The sequence below is a fragment of the Serinus canaria genome, chromosome 11 (genome assembly GCF_022539315.1).
Source record: "Serinus canaria isolate serCan28SL12 chromosome 11, serCan2020, whole genome shotgun sequence".
Taxonomy (NCBI): domain Eukaryota; kingdom Metazoa; phylum Chordata; class Aves; order Passeriformes; family Fringillidae; genus Serinus; species Serinus canaria.
In genome coordinates this window covers 14,272,873-14,294,199 of record NC_066325.1, presented here as the reverse complement: position 1 = coordinate 14,294,199, position 21,327 = coordinate 14,272,873, and the positions used below count along the sequence as shown (strand labels likewise).

The following is a 21,327-nucleotide window of genomic DNA, read 5'->3' as shown; positions in this document are numbered from 1 at the left end:
ACCCTGCCTAGTGCAAGGAGCCAAATGCCCCAGTTAAGAGGTAACAAACAGCTCAATTTCATCTGTAAGTGTTAGCAGAAAGGTTGTGCTCAGTGACCACCTGCTGTCACCAAGAACTGACAAGGGTTCCATGCCAATTCCCATACTGCAGCACAGAGTTGCAGTGCTCAAAGTCCTGCTCATGAGCAAAGGATGCTCAGGTCACTTCATGCAAATTAAAATGGCCCTTGAACAGGGATATTGGATGGAAAACAGGATTTTTGTGTCACTTTTGGTTATGGTTGAAATGCAGCTGTGGGAGCTGTTTAAGCTTAGGAAAGACAGTGAAAAATTGAATAAACAAAAGAAAACCAAGGCTAAGATTGCAGCCTGGGGAGTTGCAGCATCCTGTACCACACAGCATGGAGCTGGGAGCACAGCTACAGGCTCAGACATTATAGGGAGGGACTGGACCTCACAGGACTTTGGGATGGGGTCATGGGATCATCTTCAGTGCACACACCAAGCTGGAGCTGTGGTCATCCCTTACTGGCAGCTGTGCCACAAACCCAGCCTGGAACAGTGCTCAGCCCCAGGCAGCTCCTTCTGCCATGGCTGCCCTGAGGCTGGGATCTCTTTGAGACTGCAGGCAGGTCCTCCTCCCCATCACATTCCATTCTCTCCACCTGCATCTCACTACCTTAATTTAAGTGTTGAAACTGCAAAGCAGGAGCATGTCAGCAGCAGATTCAGCCTGGGGCTCTCATACCTTAAGATCAGTTCTTGGGGGAGTTGTTGAAAGATAAAATATCTTGCAGAAGAGGAGGTGTTTCCACCTGGGACCGGCTGTGTGAAGCCCAGAGCTGTCTGTGCCACCACAGCGGTGGGGACAGCAGGAGGACAGTGATGCTTCAGCATGGATGGGGGACAGCAAGTGCTGCAAGCCAGAGCTGCTGCTGGAAGCTGTGTTTTAGGGAGCTGTATCTGCTGGAACTGCCAGCTCCACCCTGCTTCTCCGTAGTGTGTTAAAACCAGTTTGGATCATTTCAATTCTTGGATCGATTTGCAGATCGATCTGCTCTGCTGAGCTCCTTTGGTTGCTCAGTTTCCACCTCCCTCCAGGTTTGCAGGGGTGAGATGTGTGTGGGTTTGTTGTTTTAAAATAGCAGCCCACAATCTTGTGGCTTGGAGGCATCTCCCACCCTGCTTTGAACAGAACAAGGCTGACCGGACTCACAAGCCGGGCTGATCCAGTGGGATGGCAGCCAATCCTTCAAAGCTCCCGGTGCCTCCACCAGCCCACACTGGGCTGCTGCTGATGCTGCTGCCTTGGGTTGGAGGTTAAGCCAGCACAGGCAGGGTCAGGTACCCACCACTGGTTCTTTAATCCATCTGTGAAGCCTGCAAGTGCCAAGCCCAGGTGGTGGGTGAGCAGGAGCAGAGCTGTGCTACAGCCACAAAGCTGCAGAAGGAATGGCTTGTGTTTCTGTCCTACAAATGTGTGAAAAAGGGTAGGGAAAAAAATAGCCTCATCTCACCAGAGAGCCTTTTTGGTCTGCTTCTCTGCAGAAGAATTTTGACTGAAGCTCGTTGTAGTTTCCCCAAGCCAAAACACTTTGCAGTGATTTACATTTCTGGCTGGCTTCAGAAACAGGATTTAGATGGAAATGTTGATGGATTTTCTGCTGGGACATCACTAGAGCCCATGTGCATCCCAGCTGCCATCTCCTGGGCTTGCTGTGGACAGGAGGTCCTGCAGGGTCCACGTTTCCTCCCTCCCTATGCACAGCCCCTCACATCCCCACTGCATCACTCAGAAGCACAAACCCATAAAAAGTTCCTCCAGCTCTTTGAAGGATTCAGACACCCACCCTCCTCTAGGAGGAAAACCCAACTGAAATAACTTGAATCCTCTATAGATTGTCTGGAATATTTGGGATCTGGTTTCTTGTTAGCAGCTCCTTGGTTTTTTCTGAATGGGAATGAAGCTCTCCTAGAAAAGCTGGAGTTTCCCTGTCGGTGCCACCAGCGCCTTCCGCCCCCCGGGCTGCGGGTGCCCCGAGCCGCTCCCAGCAGGGGGATGTGCACAAGCTCCTCATCGAGCAGAGCCCTTTGTCGGGGGATTATCTGAGGAGAGGCTGGCAGCAGAGGCAGCACACACTGACTCAGGGCTGCGTATCTCAGGGTGTTACATGATCCCTGTCAACACCAGGGCAGCTCGCTCCTTAAAGACTTCCTCTGCTTATGCTTTACTGCTGTGTGTAGGAGGGTGGATTTGCTTCCTTTCTCCCCCAAGACATACACTTCAAAATTCTGTTTTTCCTCTGAGGCTCTGGATGTTTTTCCAAGCCCAAAGGCAGCTGTCTCCCAGCTGGGCTTGTTTTCCGTGGCATCTGTGTCCAGAGAGCCTGTTGGGTACAGGCACACGCTGGGGTGCCAACACACCCACCTCACAAAATGTGCTGGGGAAATCGAGGGGATTCACACAACCGGGACAGGGAGGTGGGCAGGACACTGCCTGTGGGTGCTGCCTGTTTGCCAGTGTGCCTGACCTGGCCCCATGAGGACAGGAGAGTGTCTGCAGGGCTGGCAGTGACACAGAAACATCCCTCTTGGACCTCTGCTGCTTGCAGACCACCGTGTAACCCATCCTGTTCTTCTCCCTCCAGGACCTTTTTGGGAAGTCAGACCCCTTCTTGGAGTTTCATAAACCAGGTGAAGACGGGAAGTGGATGCTGGTTCACAGAACAGAGGTGAGCAAAACTCCAGCCTGAGCTGCTGAGACACCTCCATCCTCACCTCAGCTCCCCTGGCCCTCAAAGCCTGGTTAAGGAGTTGTACCATCACAGGAAACTCCTCTAACAAAACACAGGGGGAGCTCAGGTGGAAGGAGAAAGTGGTGTTTATTTAAAAAGTCTCTCCATATGTTTGGTTTTACCACTTCTGTGCCAAGTCCATGAGGGTTTCCTTCACTCACACACCCACATGCACGTGAGCACCAGGATGTGGGTAATGCCTTGTGTCCTGTGGTACCAGTACAGGCCATCCTTGCAGCCTCAGCTCCGCTGTTTATTTTTTGGTGCTTTCCCACACACCTTTCCATGCATATTTAGCTCACATCTACCTTAGTATTTCTCCTGTATTTCTGTGGGAGCAGGCTGGGACCTGACTTGTTTTTTCCCTCATGATTCAGTGTGTGTAGCTGGGCTTTGACTCAACAAGATGTGTTTCTCAGATGTGGGGGTTTGGAGTGGCCCCCAGCCCTTCCTTCTGGAAGAGGCATGGGAAGGTGACTGTGCACCAGCCATGGCTGGGATCTCTGAAAGCATGTCAGGTCTGTGGGGAGCAGATGTCTCTACTGGTGTTCCCTCTGAGTTGCTGCCCATTGTTCTGTCCACTGGATCAAGGTCTAGACAAGTTTTCTTTTAAGTAATGGATGCTCCAACAGCCTCTACCTTACCAGCCCTGCATGCATCCAGCTGCCCTGAGAGGGGTACCACGTCAGGTGACCCATCCCTGGAAGTGTCCAAGGCCAGGGTGGATGGGTTCTGAAGCAACCTGGTCTAGTGGAAGGTGTCCCTGCCCACGGTGGGGGATTGGAACTGGATGATCTTTAAAGCCCCTTCCAACCCAAACCATTCTGTGATGCTATGACCATCTTTGTGCTTTGAGGCTGGATATAAGAAATAAAGTTCTCCATTCTTGCAGCTTCCAGTGCAGGAATAGAATCAGCTTTCAGTCTGATGCTGGCATTTCTCCTGCCCCAACAGACAGGGCAGGATGGGTCCACTGCTGCAGCTTCTTGTCCAAGCACAGATGTGAAGGCTCAGCTGGAACTCTGGATCCTCCCCCACCCACCCTGGTGACCTGGCAGCCTGTGAGCAGCATCTTGGGATGTCTGGGCTCCCCCTGCTCTCCCAGGCTCCTGGAGGAGGTGTTTACAAATTCACCTGAACTGTTCCTGCAGTGTCAGGGTTTCCCCCACTCTCAGGAAGAGCCTGGCTGTCAAACAAGATGCCAGTCCCAGGTGCTGTGCAGCTGTTTGCCCACAGCAGCAGCCATGGATCTCCTCCTCACTGCTCTGTGCAGTGACTGTCCCAGCTGCAAAGATCCAAGGTCCTTCACACCAGAGCCCCCCATGTTTGCCTTGCACAGAGAAGGGTTAATTTGCTGCCTGTGCCTTTCTGAACATCCCTGTGAATCTCTCTTTGTGAGCACCACACCTTTGTGAAAAGGGATCTTTGCCTGCCCTGCAGGCACCTCTGATGTACACAGCATGTGCCTGGAGCCTGCTCCAGTTTGCTTAGGTTTCTACTAAGCAATTGCATTCTCTCAGGAAATGTCAAAAAGCATCAATTAATATTTCTCCAGCCCAGGCAGCAGATGTTACACAGATGAGACGAGAGAGCTTAATGTGCCCTGGGCTGTTTTGGCTTTCCAGGGCTGGTTGCAGCATCTTGCTGCTCATCTTCTCAGTGGTCAGAGCCCAGATGGATTCAGGCTGTGTTTGGGTGCTGGGGGGCTGTAAGCAAGGAGCAGGGGGCAAGCAGTGGGATGCAGAGGGCAGAAATAGTAGCTGCTGGCCTGGAGGTTGTGCAGGGAGTGGCTGTGCCCATGCCCAGGCATTGCTGTGCCCCTGCTGCCCAGTGTGCCACAGCTGTTCTCTCAGGCAGATTTCCTTAATTGCTCCCATGGGTGGATAAATCACCCAGCACAATGAAAACAAACCTGGCTTAACTCACACCTGCTGCAGCCTGAGAAGGGGAAGCTGCTGTGTCTCAATTATGGAGGCAGGGGAGGGCTGAGACAGCTTGCCTGGCCTGGCCCACCAGGAGCTGCTTCAGGGTGACTCTTGGAGATGTGTCCCTGCTTTGTCCTGACTGTGTACCTGTGGGTGTGCCCGTGGTAACAGCATCCTGTGCTCCCCCCTGCAGGTGATCAAATACACACTGGACCCTGTCTGGAAGCCATTCACTGTGCCTTTGGTGTCACTGTGTGATGGAGAGATGGAGAAGATGATAAAGGTAGTGGGGAGCCCTCTGTGGGGATCAGCCTCTGGGCTTGACTCTTAAACATCTGAACCCCCATGGCTGGCTGATTAACAAACCCCAAAGCAACAGAAAATTCCTTGTTTGGGGTCTCCAGCAGGAGAGGCTGGGGACTTCAGCAGCTCTGGCAGGAGGCAGTTGCTGTTTCTGAGGCTGGTTTTGCTCCTTCCACCCCAGGTGGTGTGTTATGACTACGACAGTGATGGGGGACACGACTTCATCGGGGAGTTCCAGACCTCGGTGGCCAGGTTGTGTGAAGCCCAAGATGCCTCTCCTGTAAGTGCTGACATGCTTTTGGGGAAGAATGAGGAAGGGGCTGCTCGGGGTTGATGGTAGACTTTGGTACTTGCTCCCTCAGTCTGTGCTCAGAAGAAGCCAAGTCCAAATTCCTTTGTCCTTCCACCCGCACCACGAGTGACCCAGGCTGTGGCTGCAGCTAAAACATCTGAGCTGGGGAGAGCTGAGGAAGATTTGCTGAAAATCAGGCTCTGCTGGGTGTCTGAAGCAGCACCCATGATTTGGAGGTGCCCTGTGTTTTGGGGGGCAGAAGGGGAGGTGTGACTTGCTGCTGGGGCTGCATCTGCAGCAGGGGCAGCCTGGTCCCCAGGAGTCCAACTCAACACCAGTTTTGTGCCAAAGGTGTCCCTGTTTTGCCCTGAAGTGCTGGCCAGGATCCTTGGCAGAGGCCTCCTGGTTGAAGGGGTGTTGTGAAGACCCCTGGATAGCAGAGCTTTGCACTGCTATGTTCACCAGGATGGCAGGCCAAGAGATCTTGGCCAAGGCATGGAGAGGTGTGAAACACCACGTGTGCTGCATTGAGTCTCCTACCTGGGGAAACTGAGGCACAAAGGCTCGAAAGTGCCCTGTCTAGGGCTGCACAAGGTGGCAGTGCCAGAGGAAGCATTGAGCCCTTTTTTCCTCTGGATTTGCAACCTATAGCCTGGCAATAAAGTCTTCCTCTTCAGCACTGGGGGGAGGCTGCCCCCAGGACGTGCTGCTGGTGGCATCTGCAGCCACGTGGCCCAGCCCAGCCCAGCTCTCACACCAGGGTCTCTCTCGTGTGTTGCAGCTCGAGCTAGAGTGCATTAACCCCAAAAAGCAAAAGAAGAAAAAGAGTTACAAGAACTCTGGGATCATCATTGTCAAGTCCTGCAAAGTGAGTAGGTTACTGAGATGTTTCCTTCAGCCCTGACTGAGCTTCTCCAGCTCCCCCCACCCCTTATCCTCTGCCTTTCTTGTGTTTCCAAGGGCCTGCATTGCCTGAATAATGATGATAGTGATGGCAATTGCTGAAACACTGCTTTTTTTCTTTCTTCTGTCAGATAACCAGAGATTTCTCCTTCCTGGACTACATCCTGGGAGGCTGCCAGCTGATGTTCACTGTAAGGACTTTTGCTTCTCTTTGCCCGGTAGAAGTTCCCTATGTGATGGGCAGAACTGGGGAGTGAGGTTCAGTGTGAGATTTGGCACGAGCTTGGGGTGACTTCTGACAGTGAGGAGCTGCCCATTTTGCTGTTAAACCATGTGGGTTTGGGCATTCTGGGGATGCTGAGGTACATCCAGTAGCATGGAGGGAGCTGGCTGGACTTTGGCTCAAGGCCAGACTTTCAAAAAGGCCTTCTGACCCTTCACAAAAAGTCACCAACTTCTCTCCCTGTTTCAAGCTTTAACCACCCTCCTTTTTTTTTATGGCAGCTCTCCTTATTCTGAACCCAAATGGGAGGCTTTGGCATGTTATAGAGATGGTTTTCTGCATTTTTACTGACATTTCCACCTTCTTTCAAGCTGGGCCACAGCTTGTCAGGAGTAAATGAGCAAGAACATTGCAATCCTGAGTGAAACCACCACAATGCAGCAGTGGGTTTCTCAATTTCTGCAAACTTTCCTGGTGCAGTATCCAGAGAGCTGCAGGCACTCGCAGTTAGATCAGTTTGTATTTTGTTGTTTTTTTCTGAAAACATGATGGGGGAAGAGTAGGAGGAGGAGGAAGAGTTGCCATAGGAACAGCAATGATTGGGAGAGCTTTTTGTGTGCTGTTCTGCCTCTGTGTGCTTTGGTCTGGGTGCTGGAGAGTGAATAGAAGAGAAAATCAGTGAATTTGTTGGTACTACAGAGCTCTGTTGTGAATTAGGTTTGAATGCAGAAATTTTCCCCCCATCTAAAGATCTGCTGGTTATTGGAGGGCTCCTCCTCCTCCTCCCAAGGCATCTTTGGTCCAAAGGGTGTGTTTCCAAAGGAAACCCTTCAGAAACACCTGAGCTGGCAGGAGGATGCTGCACACACCCCCTGCAGTTTGGAAAGGCCACTGGTGCCCTCCCCACTGAGGGAGGGAGGGGCTGAAGCCAGAGAAGAGGGGTTTGGGCTCAGCTGTGTGCCCTGTGTTGGGAGCAGACCAGCTGTGTCCCTCTCAGACCCAGTGCCTGAGTGCTGCTCTCGATGACACTTGCACAAGCAGAGCCCCTGCCTGTCTGACTCCACTGAGCCCCCACCCCTTGCCTCAGTTTCCCTCTTGCTCTCTGGCCATAGTGGCTTGGCCAGAGCTGGGTGCAGGGGTGTTCCAGAGGTGAACCACAGGTTTGGTGAGGCCATACAGTTGTTTTACAGAGAAGTTAGGTCTTCATGGAACCACAGGATGGTTTGGGTTGGAAGGGACCTTCAAAGATCATCTCGTTCCACCCCCCTGCCATGGACCAGCTTACCCAGGGCTTTGTCCAACCTGGCCTAAAGCACTTCCAGAGATGGGGCAGCCACAGCTTCTCTGCACAACTTGTGCCTCACCACCCTCATCGTGCAGCATTTCTCCCTTATCTCCCATCCAAACCCCCACCTAGCAGTTTAAAACACATTCCCTTGTCCTGCCTTGCCATTTTTCCAGCCACCCTGGCACAAGGTGGTGGCCCAGGCACTTTTCCTGGGCTGTGATGTCCCCTTGCCCCAGCCAGGCCAAGGTCCCTTCTCAGGCAAACTGCCATTCATCCTCTCCCATTATGGATACAGACCAAAATCTCTCTCAAAATCCCTGAGCTCAATTTAGGCAGTGGAGTTATTTTGGGTTTTGCCTCTTTGCAAAGCAAACAAGAGGAGTGCAGTCACGCTGCCTGTTTGCCTCGTCCCAGCTCTTCCTTCCCAGTCACATCAAATTGGATGGCTCAGCATCTCTCCTCTCCTGGCCAGATTTATCTGGGTCTGACATAGGCATTTCTACAAATGCCTTTAAATAGAAAGCCTAATTTAGTGCCTTCCTGACAGAGTCCCCTGAGAGCTCAGCACATATTGGTCCCTGGGGAAGCCTGGTGAAGAGCAGGTCTTCCTGCCTGCAGGGAAAGGTCTGCTCAGGGTTGTGATGCTTTGGTCAAAGACCTTGAAATCCAGATAGCCAGGTGGCCATGGCTGCCTTGGTGGCCCTGGGGCTACTCAGTTCCTGTGCCCCTGGGAGATGGGCAGTGAGAGTCCTCAGCTGGAGATAGTGGTGGCTTGCTCCAGGAGTAGGGGCTGCTTTGGGATTCCTTTTGTGATGCTCATTGATGAAAACTGGAGGGGAAAGAGTGAATGGCTTTGCCTAATGTAGTATTTAGTCAACTTTTTGCAGAGAAGGTGAAGAAATGGATTTTGTTAAACTTTTTCCAAAGTCTGAGGGAACTGTGTGTGGGCCTCACAGCAACGGAGGCTTGGTGGGCAGGTCTCTGGTGGCATTTGCTAACAGAGGACGGTTTTATGCATCTCTCTTGTTCTCCAGGTTGGGATTGACTTCACAGCTTCCAATGGGAACCCCCAAGAACCCTCCTCTTTGCACTACATCAACCCCCTGGGGACAAACGAGTACTTGTCAGCCATCTGGGCTGTTGGCCAGATCATCCAGGACTATGACTCGTAAGCACTGTGCCCTTCTGCCACCACCCCTGTTTTGCAGATGTTTCCCCGGCTTCCCAAGAGGCTGCTGGGATGCATCTGCCTTGATCCAGGGCTAAGTAATACCTTAAGGATGTTATAAACATCAGGATGCAGGAGGAGAGGGTTGGGACAGGATTTCTCCTCTCCCCCCACTGCTGCTGTGGAAGGGAAGGATGTTAGCAGAGGTAGAACATCCTGGGGGCAGGTGCTCTCAACTTGCTGTTGTTTACTGTCAGAGTTGTGACCCCGGACTGCCTCATTCCTCAGACATCCTGAGGAGTGGAGAAAATATCAAAAAAATATCATCTCAGACATTGACAGAGAAAACAAAACAGAAGTCTGTTGCTCTCACTGTGATGGCTTTTGTGACCAAAATGGATTGCTCACTTTTTAAAAAAATCTCCAGGGTTACATGCCTGCAAGAGACGTGTGTGTTTGGGCAAGAGCATGCTCCCGGTCTCTGTGGGAAAGGGAGCAAAGCTGGACTCCTTTTTCTCTAAAGATCAAATTCAAGGAGGAATATCTGTTCTCTCTTGAGAATGTTTATCTCCCATTTAAAAGCACTGTATGTTTTGGGAGAAGCTGTGCAAGCCTGCTTTATGTGTGTCAGTACACCCATCTGTTTTCCTCCTCTTTAGGGACAAGATGTTTCCTGCTCTGGGATTCGGCGCCCAGCTCCCGCCAGACTGGAAGGTGAAGTGCTGTGGCCACCTGAGTGTTTGAGATGGCTTTGTCCTGATATTGCCTTGGCAGGAAGAGAACTGCCAGGGCTTGGTCAGGGAAAAGCTGCTGGGGAGAGGGGGAATGGGCAGTGTGGAATCTGAGCTGGTGAGACGTGTCAGTGTGGGTGGGCAACAAGGCAGGGATGGGGCATAAGCAGCCCATTCCTTCATTCTGCACTGGCATGAAAGCAGCAGCTCCCTGGCATTAATAGGCAGAGCCAGGCATTGATTCATTTTCCTGGCAGAAGGCAGGAACAATTCTGGGGAAGGGAAAAGGCCTCTGGATGAATGTGTCAGACGGCAGCTAAGTCTGGAAGGGGGCTGGGAGCTAGGGAGCCTTGATTTGATGCTGCACAGGCAGAGCCTGCAGGACTGAAGAGAGGAGCTTTCCCAAAAATCCACCTTGATCTTTGGTTAGGATTAGCCACTGGTCCTACAAGGGCTGAGCTGCACATCCTGCTCTTCTGGAGGGCAGGGAATGGGGCTGTTCCTGCAGCCTGGCTGGCAGATGGGGGAGCATCTTCTCAGGGCTGAGACAATGTGCTGGGACACCACCATCATTAATTACTGGCTGGCTCTTCTGGCTGCTCTTTGCTCACGCCCTTCGTGTGCATTTTCTTTCTGCTCACTGGTTTTGAGGCGTTCCCAGCTCCAGGCTGGGGTTGGATCTCAGTGAGCCCTTTGTGTTCTCTGGGAGGGGAGCTGTGCTCTGGGCTGAGCACAGCAGGGCATGTAAGTCATGAGCAGCTGGGAGCTGGGCTGGGAAGCTCATCCCTGCCAGCCCTCGTGGCTGGGGATGTCCTGCCTGCTCCAGCTTTGTGCTTTTCCCTGCCCTCCCAGCAGCCAGAATTCGTGTGACTCAAGTGGGAGCTCTTGCTGTTTGCCAGCCACAGAAGGAGATCCCTCCATGTGCACTTTGGAGCTGATTCATCCTCCTTGGCCTGCAAATGTCTCTGGTCTGTCACTTTATCACTTTTGTTGGGAAAATCTAGGTAAGCAGCTTGCAAGGTCTAAGAGCCAGCTGCTGCCACGGATTTATTACTTGGGGAGAAAAATGGGAATGGCAAATGCAATAGGCATGGAAAGGGCACAGCAGCTCGGGATCATCACAGAGAGCATCCTGTTCTGCTGCCCATGAGTGTGAGTCAGTGTCCACAGGAAGGGCATTGCTGGGTTGGAAACAGCCCTTCTGGCAAGACTGGAGGTGGGTACTAGGTTGAGGATGAGGGCTGGGGGCTCTGCATGTGCCTCCTGCAGCCTTCTTTTGGCCAGGAGATGCTCTGTAAAAGCTACCAGTAAAAACACCTTGTTTTTCCCCAGAAAACATTTGATTTGATTTGTAAGCCCAAATAAACCCCAGTAGGGAGCAGCTTCTTCCTCCTCAGGTGCTTGGGCCATGTCTACAGGTCACCCATGACCCGTCAGTTGTCTCATGTTATCAGGGGGGCCATCCCTGGTCATCCCTTTGCACCACTCCAGCTTGGGGCTTTCTCTCTCCCCAGCTCTCTCTAGGCATCACTGGCTTCACTCACTCAATGATTTTTTGGCTATCAAGGCTTGTTGGGTAATTTCAAAGCCAAAGCAGCAACTCTTCATGAAATCCTGTGCCCTGTGTGACAGTGGACAGAAATCAGGGACCCACAGACCCAAGCAAAGATTGCCAGGAGATACAAGAGGTATAAATGGTGCTTTGTGCTCCCGTTGCCATGGCTCCCCCAACGCTTCACAGGCGCCTGTCGGAGCAAGATGTTTCACACACAAAAGTCGTGTTGGAAATGTCAAAGAACATCTTGCCGTGTAACAGCTCTGTGGAGAGCCTCGAGTGGTTCCCTAGTAGGGAGCAGCAGAGGGGAGCAGATGGGTTGTGCTTTCTGGGGGATGAGCAAAGGCAAAGCAGCAGCAGAGAGGGGGATTCTGAATGCTGGAGCCACGGCGGTCACCTGGATTTGGGAGATGGGATCAGCCAAAGGAAGCTGGTGGCTTGGCTGATGTGCAACCTCCAAGGCTTTCCATCCTTTTGTCACATAAATATATATATAGGCAAACTGAGTCATGGCAGCAGTGGGATTCATTCTGGGGGTGGCAGAGAACCCTCTGTGTGGTTGTTCTTACCCTTTGGGGTGGTTCAAAGTTTCTGGGGAATGGGATGCCTGTAGGTGCTCCGTGTACATTTAACCGGACTCCTCAGAAATTGTTTTCAAAGTACAAGCTGAATAGGGAATGACATCCTTTCTTTTAAGTTTTTTGTTATTTTGAAGCCCTCTTATTGATTTTTTTAGGAGATATGTATATATAGATATATATTTTTATATATATGTAAAATTCACAAAAACTCCAGAGGAGGTTTTGCAACACTTCTGCCATTTAGGGGTTCTGCTCTGTAGACAGAGGAGAACACAGCTTGAAATTATTTCATTGCTTCTTAAAAGAAAGAGAAACACCTTTTTTGCAGAGCAAAACATAGAAATATTTCTGCCTGCCTTGTCTATAAATACTCATGACAGAATTTTGAACATCTTTAAAAAAAAAGCAAGCCCATTACAACCACAAGTCAACTGAATTTGGGTGTATTGCCCAAAATCAAGGCTTCTGTGAGAAAGGGTGTATGCAAAACACAGCCATATATTCAGCTTGTCTCTACCCTGCTGGCTGTGGGTGTTCCTGGTGGTGCTCTGCAGGCCTGGGGCGACCTGAGCAGGCTGTGGCTGGTCGCCAGTCCGGCAGCCCATCAGCTCTGCAGCATGGGGAAGATTTTAGTTGACTTTACTTTTGTTTGGTTGCTGTTTCCCACCCCACAGCCTCTTGTAAAAACAGTTTCTGCTGCTTTCGACACAATGCCCAGCATAATTGGAAAGTCTGAATCAGACGAGTGTTGCGTTCTCAGCCTCAGGAGGGCTCTGCCTTCAGACAGCTCTGGAGGACACTCTTTTTTGCCAGCATTGGGAATTCGTGTGTCCCAAAGCAATTCCCTTGCTGAAAAGCTCAGCAATCCTCCACCCTTCCAAGAGGGAGACAATATCCTTGTTTTGTAACACTGGCACGAACAGGGTGGGAGCTTTTTGTGTCAGAGTCCTTGAGCTGGTGGCCTGAAGGCTCAAATCACCCCTTCAACTTTCAGAGATGCTGCAAGAGGGATTGCACATCCTTGATGCTCCTGAGAGTGTGTTTGCTTCTTAGAGTGCCTAAATTGCTGGGAGCAGTGTGAGGAATGTCTGACCCCACATGTCTGGTGGCTGTTGACCCACACTATCACTGGAAAGGTTCATACTGGAAGCCAGGAGCCCACTCTTGCAGCTGGGCCACTGAGCTTTCTGTGCTGGCTGAGACAGGTTCAAAGCAGCTGCTGTCCAGTGCATCAGCCAGGGATCAAGGTGTGAGGGCTGTCTGCTCTTACCACAAGACTTTTTTGCAAAACACCCTCCCTCTGAAAACTTGAAAGGAGGTGGTGGAAAAGCTAAAGGGTCTTGGATGTGCTGTGGTGGAAGGATGGGTTCACAGGCAATGAAAACCTGCTCAGGTTGTGCTGGGACTCACTGCCCATCACCACACCCAAGCTTTCCCATCACCTCTCCCACGCTGCCTTTCACCCTCATGCTGACCCAGAGGATGAAGCTAATCAACTGCTGGTTTGCCATTGTACCTGACATGCCAGACCAGGTCTTCACCACAGCTCACTCTGTGTCTTCTTCCCTCCTGCTGCATCACCCTCATGCAGAGAGATGGGGAATGGAGGTGCTGCCAGGACTGGCACTCCCTGTGATGAGTTTGAGTTCTCTGTCTTTAAATCCTGCAGCAGGATGAAGTAATTTCTCTCAGTGACTGGTGAGATGGCACAGCTGGCTGGGAGCATCCCTTCTGCCTGCTTCCCCTCTGGGCAGCCAGCGGGAAGCCACATGGACAGACCTGCTTTGATAACTGTGGGAGAATGTCTGGTGTGATAATTTCAGGAGGCTGCATGATGGGGGCACTGGAGAACTGGTTCATCCTCAAGTGCTGCTCAGCCCTGACCACATTTGTGTTTGCTGTTTGGGTGGCAGAGAGCTGGGAAGTGTCACTGACCCAGCAATTATGTGGACCATAACTCTGTGACCACCTGGTTCTGCTCCAGGGGAGCATCACCCTTAAACCAGCCCTGCAGCATCAGCTAAACTGTTAGTGAGCTGCCTGCCCTGCACTGGCCCTCCAAATTAACTTGGGTCTTTTCTTCTCCACAGGTATCCCACGAGTTTGCCATTAACTTCAATCCCAGGAATCCATTCTGTTCAGGTAAGCACCTACCAGGCCTTTAGGATCCTTAGATGCCTTCAGTGCCTTCTGTCCTTCCTCTGTATTTCTTCAGTAACTCCTTCATCCCTGGATGTGTTCAAGGCCAGGTTGGATGAGGCCCTGAGCAACCTGATCTGGTGGGTGGCATCACCACCTATGTCAGCGTGGCTGGCACTAGATGATCTCTAAGGTCCCTTCCAACCTGAATCATTCCATGATTCTGTGATCACAGGGATTTTTCAAGGCATGTTCAGAGACAGACATGAACGGTGAAGCAGAGCACATGCTAAAGGCACACTCAGAGGAAAGCACAGAAAATTTGGGGGTGTGTAGGAAGGCCCAGGGTAAGATGCAACTGGATTCAGACTGTGTAAAATCCGCCTTCGCTCTGCTGTCTGGTGTGTCCTACCAGCCGTCTGCTCTCCCTGCAAGGCTGCAAGAAACACAAGGCCTGCTTAGCAGATGGGGAATTCAGACTTAATGCTCCATTTAGCAGCTGATAGCTGCTCACAGTGATGGCTGAAGGACTGCTCAAATCCTAAGTGGCAAGGGCTACTATCTATACTAGGGCTACCTTGGACCCTCGATCTGTTTTTTGGTTATGTTCAGAGACCAGGAGTTGCTTTTCTTTTTGCTCCTCCTTCTTGGCTGATTCTGAGATTTTTTCACAATCCTAATGAATGCTTTTATTGATTTGTGGGTACTACAAGGGCTTCCCTACCACAGAAGGTCTGAGAACCCACTGCAAAGTGACTGAAGAGCAAAGCTTGGAAATTCAGAAATTTGGGATGAGTCGGGCAGGAAGTGGGGGAATAGATCTGACTTCAGCTCTATGATAGAATGAGCTAATGATTCATAGCTGGGCTTGCTGTGGTCCTGAGTTGTGACACTCTGTAATGCCTGTTTCTCTGCTTTCCCTGAAGGTGTGGAGGGCATTGTCCAAGCATACTCTGCCTGCCTGCCCCACATCCGCTTCTACGGCCCCACCAACTTCTCACCCATCATCAACCACGTGGCCCGTTTTGCAGCTCAGGCCACCCAACAGGAAACTGCATCTGTAAGTCCATGAGATTCCATGATCTGATGGCTTTGGGCAGGGGAACACAAAGCCTGAGCTGGGTTTCATGTCTTTCCTTTGTCTGTGGGTCCAGCCTTGCCAGTGGTGACCAAGGTGTGCTCTTAGGGGCGTGAAGAGCATCTGAAGTCTGCAAGACTCCCTTGGGTCCCTGTGGCAGCAGGCTGCCCATGGAGGATGGCAGATCTGGCCCCTTGCTTCTGCTGGCCAGCTTGGGCATCAGCAGTTGCATGGCAGGAGATGGTGGGGTAAAAGCTTCCCTGATTCCTGCCTGGAGCAAAGCAGAATCACATTTAAAACCTATTCTCCACGAGGACCTTTTCCAGCGTTGCTGTGAGTGCTGTTGCTCTTTCCAGCTCCAGGCATAAGGAAATACTGATTTTGTTTTAATTCTGCACAGATCCAGCCTGCTCCTAATTTTTTTCATTTTCTGTGTCGCTGTCAGTGGGGGAGGGAGAGCCCACGGGCTTAGCACTGAGCAGAGGCACTAATCAGATGCAAATTGCACCCCTCTGCTGGCACTAATAGTTTAATCAAGGGAGATTTTAAATAATGGGCACTAATAGTGCCGTCAGAGGCAAGCCTGGCTTGGCTGGGGTGGTTTTTTGGCAGCACAAAGCGTTATTGATGAGGGATCTCACTCCCCCGGGGTCTTCTCCTCTTCCACCCCATCTTCAGCTCGTGCATCAAAGCCACCCCTGGTGCTGAGGGGCTGCCTGAACCTGCCCTCCTCTTCCTCCCGCTCTCGCTTGCTCCCAGCCTTTCAAACAAAACCAAAAATCCTTGTAGTTTTTCCATGGCAACATAGATCACAAACACAGCCCTCAGCTCGTAAGGGATGGGAGACAAACATCCTGGGGCTGGGGGAGGGACAGAGGGGTGGTTCACCATTTGGCTCTTGGGGAAGGATTAATAAGCTTTGGGGAATTAAAACTCACCTTTCCAGCAGGGTCCCTGCATCCAAACCTCCCCTTTTCTTACCTCATGCTGTTCAGTGCTGCCTAATCCCTCCAAGTCCTGCTGATATCATTAACAAATGGATTGGGAATCATCCCAGAGCCCACGTGGATGCAGGGATCAGCCATTTTGACAAGAAAAAGAGGAGAAAGGAGGCAGTTGCTGCTGGTTGGTGTGTGATGGACCCCCAGCCTGGTCCCTGTGCACCAGCAGCTCTGATTGGGGCTTGGCAGAGGTGCCACCCTGGCTGAGTACTGCAGCTGGAGCCCAGAGGTGCCACCAGCACCTCTGTCCTGCTGTCATTTACTGACACCACCAAAGCTGCCACTGCTCCTTGGGGAATCTCCCACTGATGCTCTCCAGCAGTGCCTCCTGGTCCCTTCCTTCATCACCCCTACACAGCCCGTGGGCTTTGAGGCTGATCCCCAGCATCAGCTCTTAGTTCTTTTGAGCTCTGAAATATGTTGTGATAAACATTTGACAAGCTCTGCCTCCCCACCCCTTTTCCTGCATACTTTCCAGCTTTTTTCTCAGATCCTGTTACTGATTTCACAGAAAAAAGGGAACAAAGGGAAATAACCCTTTCCATGTTTCCAGGAGAGAGGCCAGGCAGGGAAAGGGAGAATCAGCTGAAAGTCATTATCAGCTGCTCCCCTCAAGGTTTTATACTCTTCCTCCCATACTGGTTCCCAGATGGGGTGAGGTCCAAGTCCAGCTTCCAGTTATGACCAGGGCAGGTCCTCTCCTGAAGTTTAGTCTTGTCCTCCAGACTCAGATGTTGCAGTCCTGCTCTGCAGACTTATGTTTCACCATGTTTTGCTCTCAAAAGTTCATATTTAGCTAAAAACGAAACCCTGGACTGTGCTGTGCAGGCAGGGTTAATGCATCAAAAGGGGCTGGAGTGGGGAAGGGTCTGGCTTGGGAAAATATCCTCATTCATGTCCTCAGTTGTGTTTAAGCTCTACCCAGCCTTGTTAGGACTTGGAGTTTAGCACTGCAGATCATCAAGAGTGGATGAAGCTTAGGGAAGGTTTCAGGGGATGAGGGCTGGAGGAAGACAAGAAAAACAGGCTTGGGGCAGCACTCCTTCCTTTGCTTTTCCAGGGTGCTGCACTAGCGGTTTTCAGAGGAAATGGAAAGAATGAGGAGAGGAACAAAGGGCTTTAATGCTCTTAAGTGCTTGTTTTCGTCATTTCTCCAGCACACACAAGCTCTGTAATGTGCCAAAATTGAGCTATTACTTTCCCTGGAGACAGAGGAGATGGGATTTTGGGGGTCCACATGCTCCAGGTTTGCTGAGCTGAGTCCAGCAGGACCATCTGTCCATCTCTTTGTCCATCCTTCCCCAGCTCTGCAGGACCAGCCCTTCCCAAGGGAAGGGAAGAAGTTCCTAATGCTGCTGCTCTGTCATCCCCCAGCTTGCTGATACCCTCTGCATCCCCCTCAGTGCATCCCATAGCCATGGCTCTGTACAGGAGATGGACAGGCCCTGAGCAGCGTGGGATGGCCCCGCAGCCTGGCAGTGCAAAACAGGAGATGCTCCCCATCAGAGCACAGAGATGTTGATGGGAGCACCCCAAAAAACACTCCATTGTGTGCAGGCAGAGGGAGATTTCATTTCCCAGCTGGGCTCCTCTCCCAACCCTGAATTCCACCTGGCCCTGACAGAGATCCTGTACAGTTTAGAAGTTGATTTTTTTTGCATCATTAAGTACAGTAAACCAGTAATTCAGAAAAGTATTTTGGAGTGAGAGCTGGTTTGCTGTTTGGTCAAGATCTTTCAAAAACCAGGGGGAATAGGAACACCTGACTCTCTGGATTCTGCTAAAGGGCATGATGCCAGCTGACCTGGGAAATCGGTGAAGCTCACCCCAAACCCCCAGGGGCCCTGCCTCCCCTCACATGTGTGAGCCCTGGCTGCAGTGTGAGGCTGCACTGGCCTCCCACTGGCTCTGACCCTGTGCCCTCCCCTCTGCAGCAATACTTCATCCTCCTCATCATCACGGACGGGGTGATCAGCGACATGGACGAGACGAGGCACGCCGTGGTGCAGGCCTCCAAGCTGCCCATGTCCATCATCATCGTGGGCGTGGGCAACGCTGACTTTGCTGCCATGGAGTTCCTGGACGGGGACAGCCGCGTGCTGCGCTCCCACACCGGCGAGGAGGCCGTGCGCGACATCGTGCAGTTTGTGCCCTTCCGCAACTTCCGCAACGTGAGTGAGGGGTGGGATCCCGGGGAGATGGGCTGGCAAACCTGGGAATCACCTGCAAGTGCAGCAACCACGGCAGAGGCCAGAGTCTGTCTTGCCTGTCTTGCTCTGTCTTAGCCTCAGGGATGCTGTGGTGTGGATCACATAAATCAGCGCTGCAGGGAGGGTGGCTGTGCTCGGCAGCTCTGTAGTGGTTCCACCTGAGCATGCTGTGTTTCTCCACCCCCTGTCATGGTCAGACAGGTGGAGTAAAAACCCTCAGTGACTTGGAGCAGGATCTGGGTTCCTGCAGCAGGGTGTGGCAGCACTGGGCTCACACCCCTTGCCACAGCCCTGTGTGGTTTTGGTGACTCCCACTCAGGCCTCATCCAGAATCCCTGATGTGCCACACCAAGGGCTTCATGCCTCATGTCCTGAGGAGGAGGCCCACACCCCCTGATCCCCTGTAGGAAGGGGCCATGGTGGCACTGCATATCCCATCTGCGGGATGAGTCCATTGCAATCATCCAGCAGACAACTCTGGGACAGAGGCTGTTGCTGGTACGGGATTGATTGCCAAGGATGTGCTTGTGCTTATCTTCCCCTCTTCTGCAACTAATCAATGTCTTTCTATTTCACCTCCACCTTCCTGCCACCCACACCTGTTTTTTCTGACCGACCCAGTATGTTTTATTCCTCTGTACCAGTGAATTCTCTTCTGGAGGGAGGGTAGTGTAGAATATATTAATCCCTGGTGTATAAAATGCTGCCTGTCAATAGACTCTAAGGGGTATTAAATGAAATGCCCAGATCTGGAGCTGGGGCCAGCCCAGCCATGTTTGCTCAGTTGGTCCCCTTTGCTCAGTGGCTCTCCTAACACTGGTGTTGGTTCCCTTTGGCCCACAGGTCCCCAAGGAGACCCTGGCCAAAGCTGTGCTGGCAGAGCTGCCCCAGCAAGTGGTGCAGTACTTCAAGCACCAAAACCTGCCACCCATCAACTCGGAGCCCGCGTAGAGCCGTGCCAGGCTGCACCCTCTGCATGCTGCCGAAGCCTGTTGGTCCTGCCAAAAGCACGTCCCACATGCTTTTAAGAGAAGAATACCCTCCCTGAAACACTTTGTACTTCTTAATTTAATTGCTAAGTTCTTAAGACGCATCCCAGCAAAGTGTCTGGATTCATTTTGTACAGTCCTGGCCCAAGGTAACACTAAGCAGCCGGGCCATGCCTTGGTCCTGCCCGTTGAGTCACTTTTCAGTATTGAATGTACTTTGTATAATTTCAGTGGTTCAGAATACAATTTTTATGATCAAAACTTGCTTTTTCCAAGCAATGAAATGCTTAATATATTATCATTCAATGAACTGGTTGTTGTATAGTTCATGTATTTGTGTTGTACCTGTACACCTGTCAGGTTCTGTGTTCATTTTTATACTGTGTACATGTTATATTTGTTATACTCAGGTTAATAAAGAAACTTGGACATTTAAAACAAGAGTCTCCTAGATGGGAGGATCTGGGAGTGGCTTACACTGTCAGCAGTTCTGGGTGTTTGGAGTCACCCTGACAGGGCCTGTCCTGGTCCCTCAGTTGCTCTGCTGACTGTGCCCAGGATCAGCCCCACACTGTCAATGGCAGCATCCCAGAGGGAGATTTAGTGAAGGTGGATATGCTGGGGAAGGCAGCAGGCCCTTAATGCCTGCCTGAGCTGAATCTGTGTGCTTGGGAAAACCCTGGTGACCCCACAACAAACCATCAAAGGGAGTTTCATGGTTCACTGCTGCTCCAACTCCAGAAAATTTTCCAAGTCTGAGTAACAAAAGCTCCCTGCTGCCTGGGAGAAGATGGGCTGGGTAATGAAATCCTGCTCTCCAGCAGCTCCTTTGAGCTGCTCATCAGCAATGTGCTAATTGCTGCTTTATGCTGCTCCTAACCAGATTAAGGTCTTTAGAAGCTGAGTATGCTGCTGAATATCCGGCAGGGATCACCAGCTCTACTCCAAACTCAAGTAGACTTGATGTGAGTCTCCTCCCCATTAATGGAAGCTTTTGAGGTGGGAGGTTGCTGTCCCTGTCCCTCTATAAAGCCTGCACAGGCGTGTGCTACTGCTTGTGCTCTCTGCCAACAACCTTGTGGCTGTCACTGCTGCCACCAAGTCACCAGCACACAGATGGCCCTGGGTGTCCCACTCCCAGCACTGGGTGAGACCCCATCCCCTGGGAGAGGTGGGACTGCTCCGAGAAACATTTGCCTTGCAAAACCTCCTGGAAGGGAAAATAAACAACCAACACCACCCTTTTCCAAAGGGAGAAGCAGCCTTTGAAGGGTGGCTTGCTTAAAAATAATGCTGTATCCAGCTCAGCTTCCAGATCGAAGTCTGCGGCTTTGGAAAATTTTTTTTTATTTATTTCCATAAGAGAACCTCACACGCAGCTGCTGGAGCTCATAAACTCCTTTGCTAGTAGAGTGTTTGTGGGGGTTTGTTGGGTTTTTTTTAACACCTCGCTGAAACTTTAACAACTAGCACAGACAAGGAGCAGTTTATTGAGCTATCCCTGGGGAGGGGATGAAGCACACACTAAGCAGTCATGGTTTTTTCTTAAAAAATAACAAAAAAAATTATCTAAATCCACCAGTGAATGAGAGTTGCTGAAGCCAGCCACAACCAGCTCATCTCCAGCTTTGGCAGCCCAGGGCAAGGTTACTGCCACAGCTGCCCTTTTCAGGTCTGATTTATCCTCCATCCCATGCACTCTGCACTTCCCAGCACATCTCCAACCCTGGAGTATTTTAATGTCAGATGGTTTCTGATGTACAAAGGTAAATGGGACCAACAGATGGAGTGAGGAGCTGGGACAGCTCTGCAGTTTGTTTACATGAGCCAGGCCCTGAGAACAGCAGAGGCATTCCCCAGGTGTCCTATCCCATTCTTCTAGGAACAGGAGAAAGGGCTCTCACATCTGCTTTTCCTGGATTGTCTCCTCCTGGCCTTGCACAGCCCCATATACACACCACAATATACACACCATCTCACCTGCAGCCCACTACTGCATTTGCCACAATTGGCTGGAAACTCCCACTATAAATTTCTGGCTCAATCAGGCATTTTGACTGCAGCTGTGCTAGATACCACTCAGGAAAATGGCCCCAGCATGCTGGCAGCTGGGCAAGGCTGCTCTGACTCTAGAGTCAAATAATTG

At 51.3% G+C, this 21,327-nt stretch overlaps 1 protein-coding gene across 4 annotated transcripts in view; it reads left to right on the top strand.

Moving 5' to 3' along the window:
* The window catches only part of CPNE2 (copine 2), a 41,766-nt gene extending 22,144 nt beyond the window's left edge, over positions 1 to 19,622 (top strand). For 3 of the 4 annotated variants that reach the window (XM_050978767.1, XM_018914865.3, XM_050978768.1), the window contains 11 exons: positions 2,649 to 2,732; positions 4,914 to 5,003; positions 5,205 to 5,303; positions 6,097 to 6,183; positions 6,350 to 6,409; positions 8,764 to 8,897; positions 9,557 to 9,611; positions 13,855 to 13,906; positions 14,830 to 14,963; positions 17,917 to 18,153; positions 19,036 to 19,622. In XM_050978767.1, coding sequence (XP_050834724.1) covers positions 2,649 to 2,732; positions 4,914 to 5,003; positions 5,205 to 5,303; positions 6,097 to 6,183; positions 6,350 to 6,409; positions 8,764 to 8,897; positions 9,557 to 9,611; positions 13,855 to 13,906; positions 14,830 to 14,963; positions 17,917 to 18,153; positions 19,036 to 19,143 — 1,140 coding nt within the window. In that variant the 3' untranslated portion in view covers positions 19,144 to 19,622. The remainder of the gene's footprint in view (positions 1 to 2,648; positions 2,733 to 4,913; positions 5,004 to 5,204; positions 5,304 to 6,096; positions 6,184 to 6,349; positions 6,410 to 8,763; positions 8,898 to 9,556; positions 9,612 to 13,854; positions 13,907 to 14,829; positions 14,964 to 17,916; positions 18,154 to 19,035) is intronic. The other variant, XM_018914867.2, reaches the window with a different exon arrangement.
* Positions 19,623 to 21,327: the final 1,705 nt, after the last annotated feature.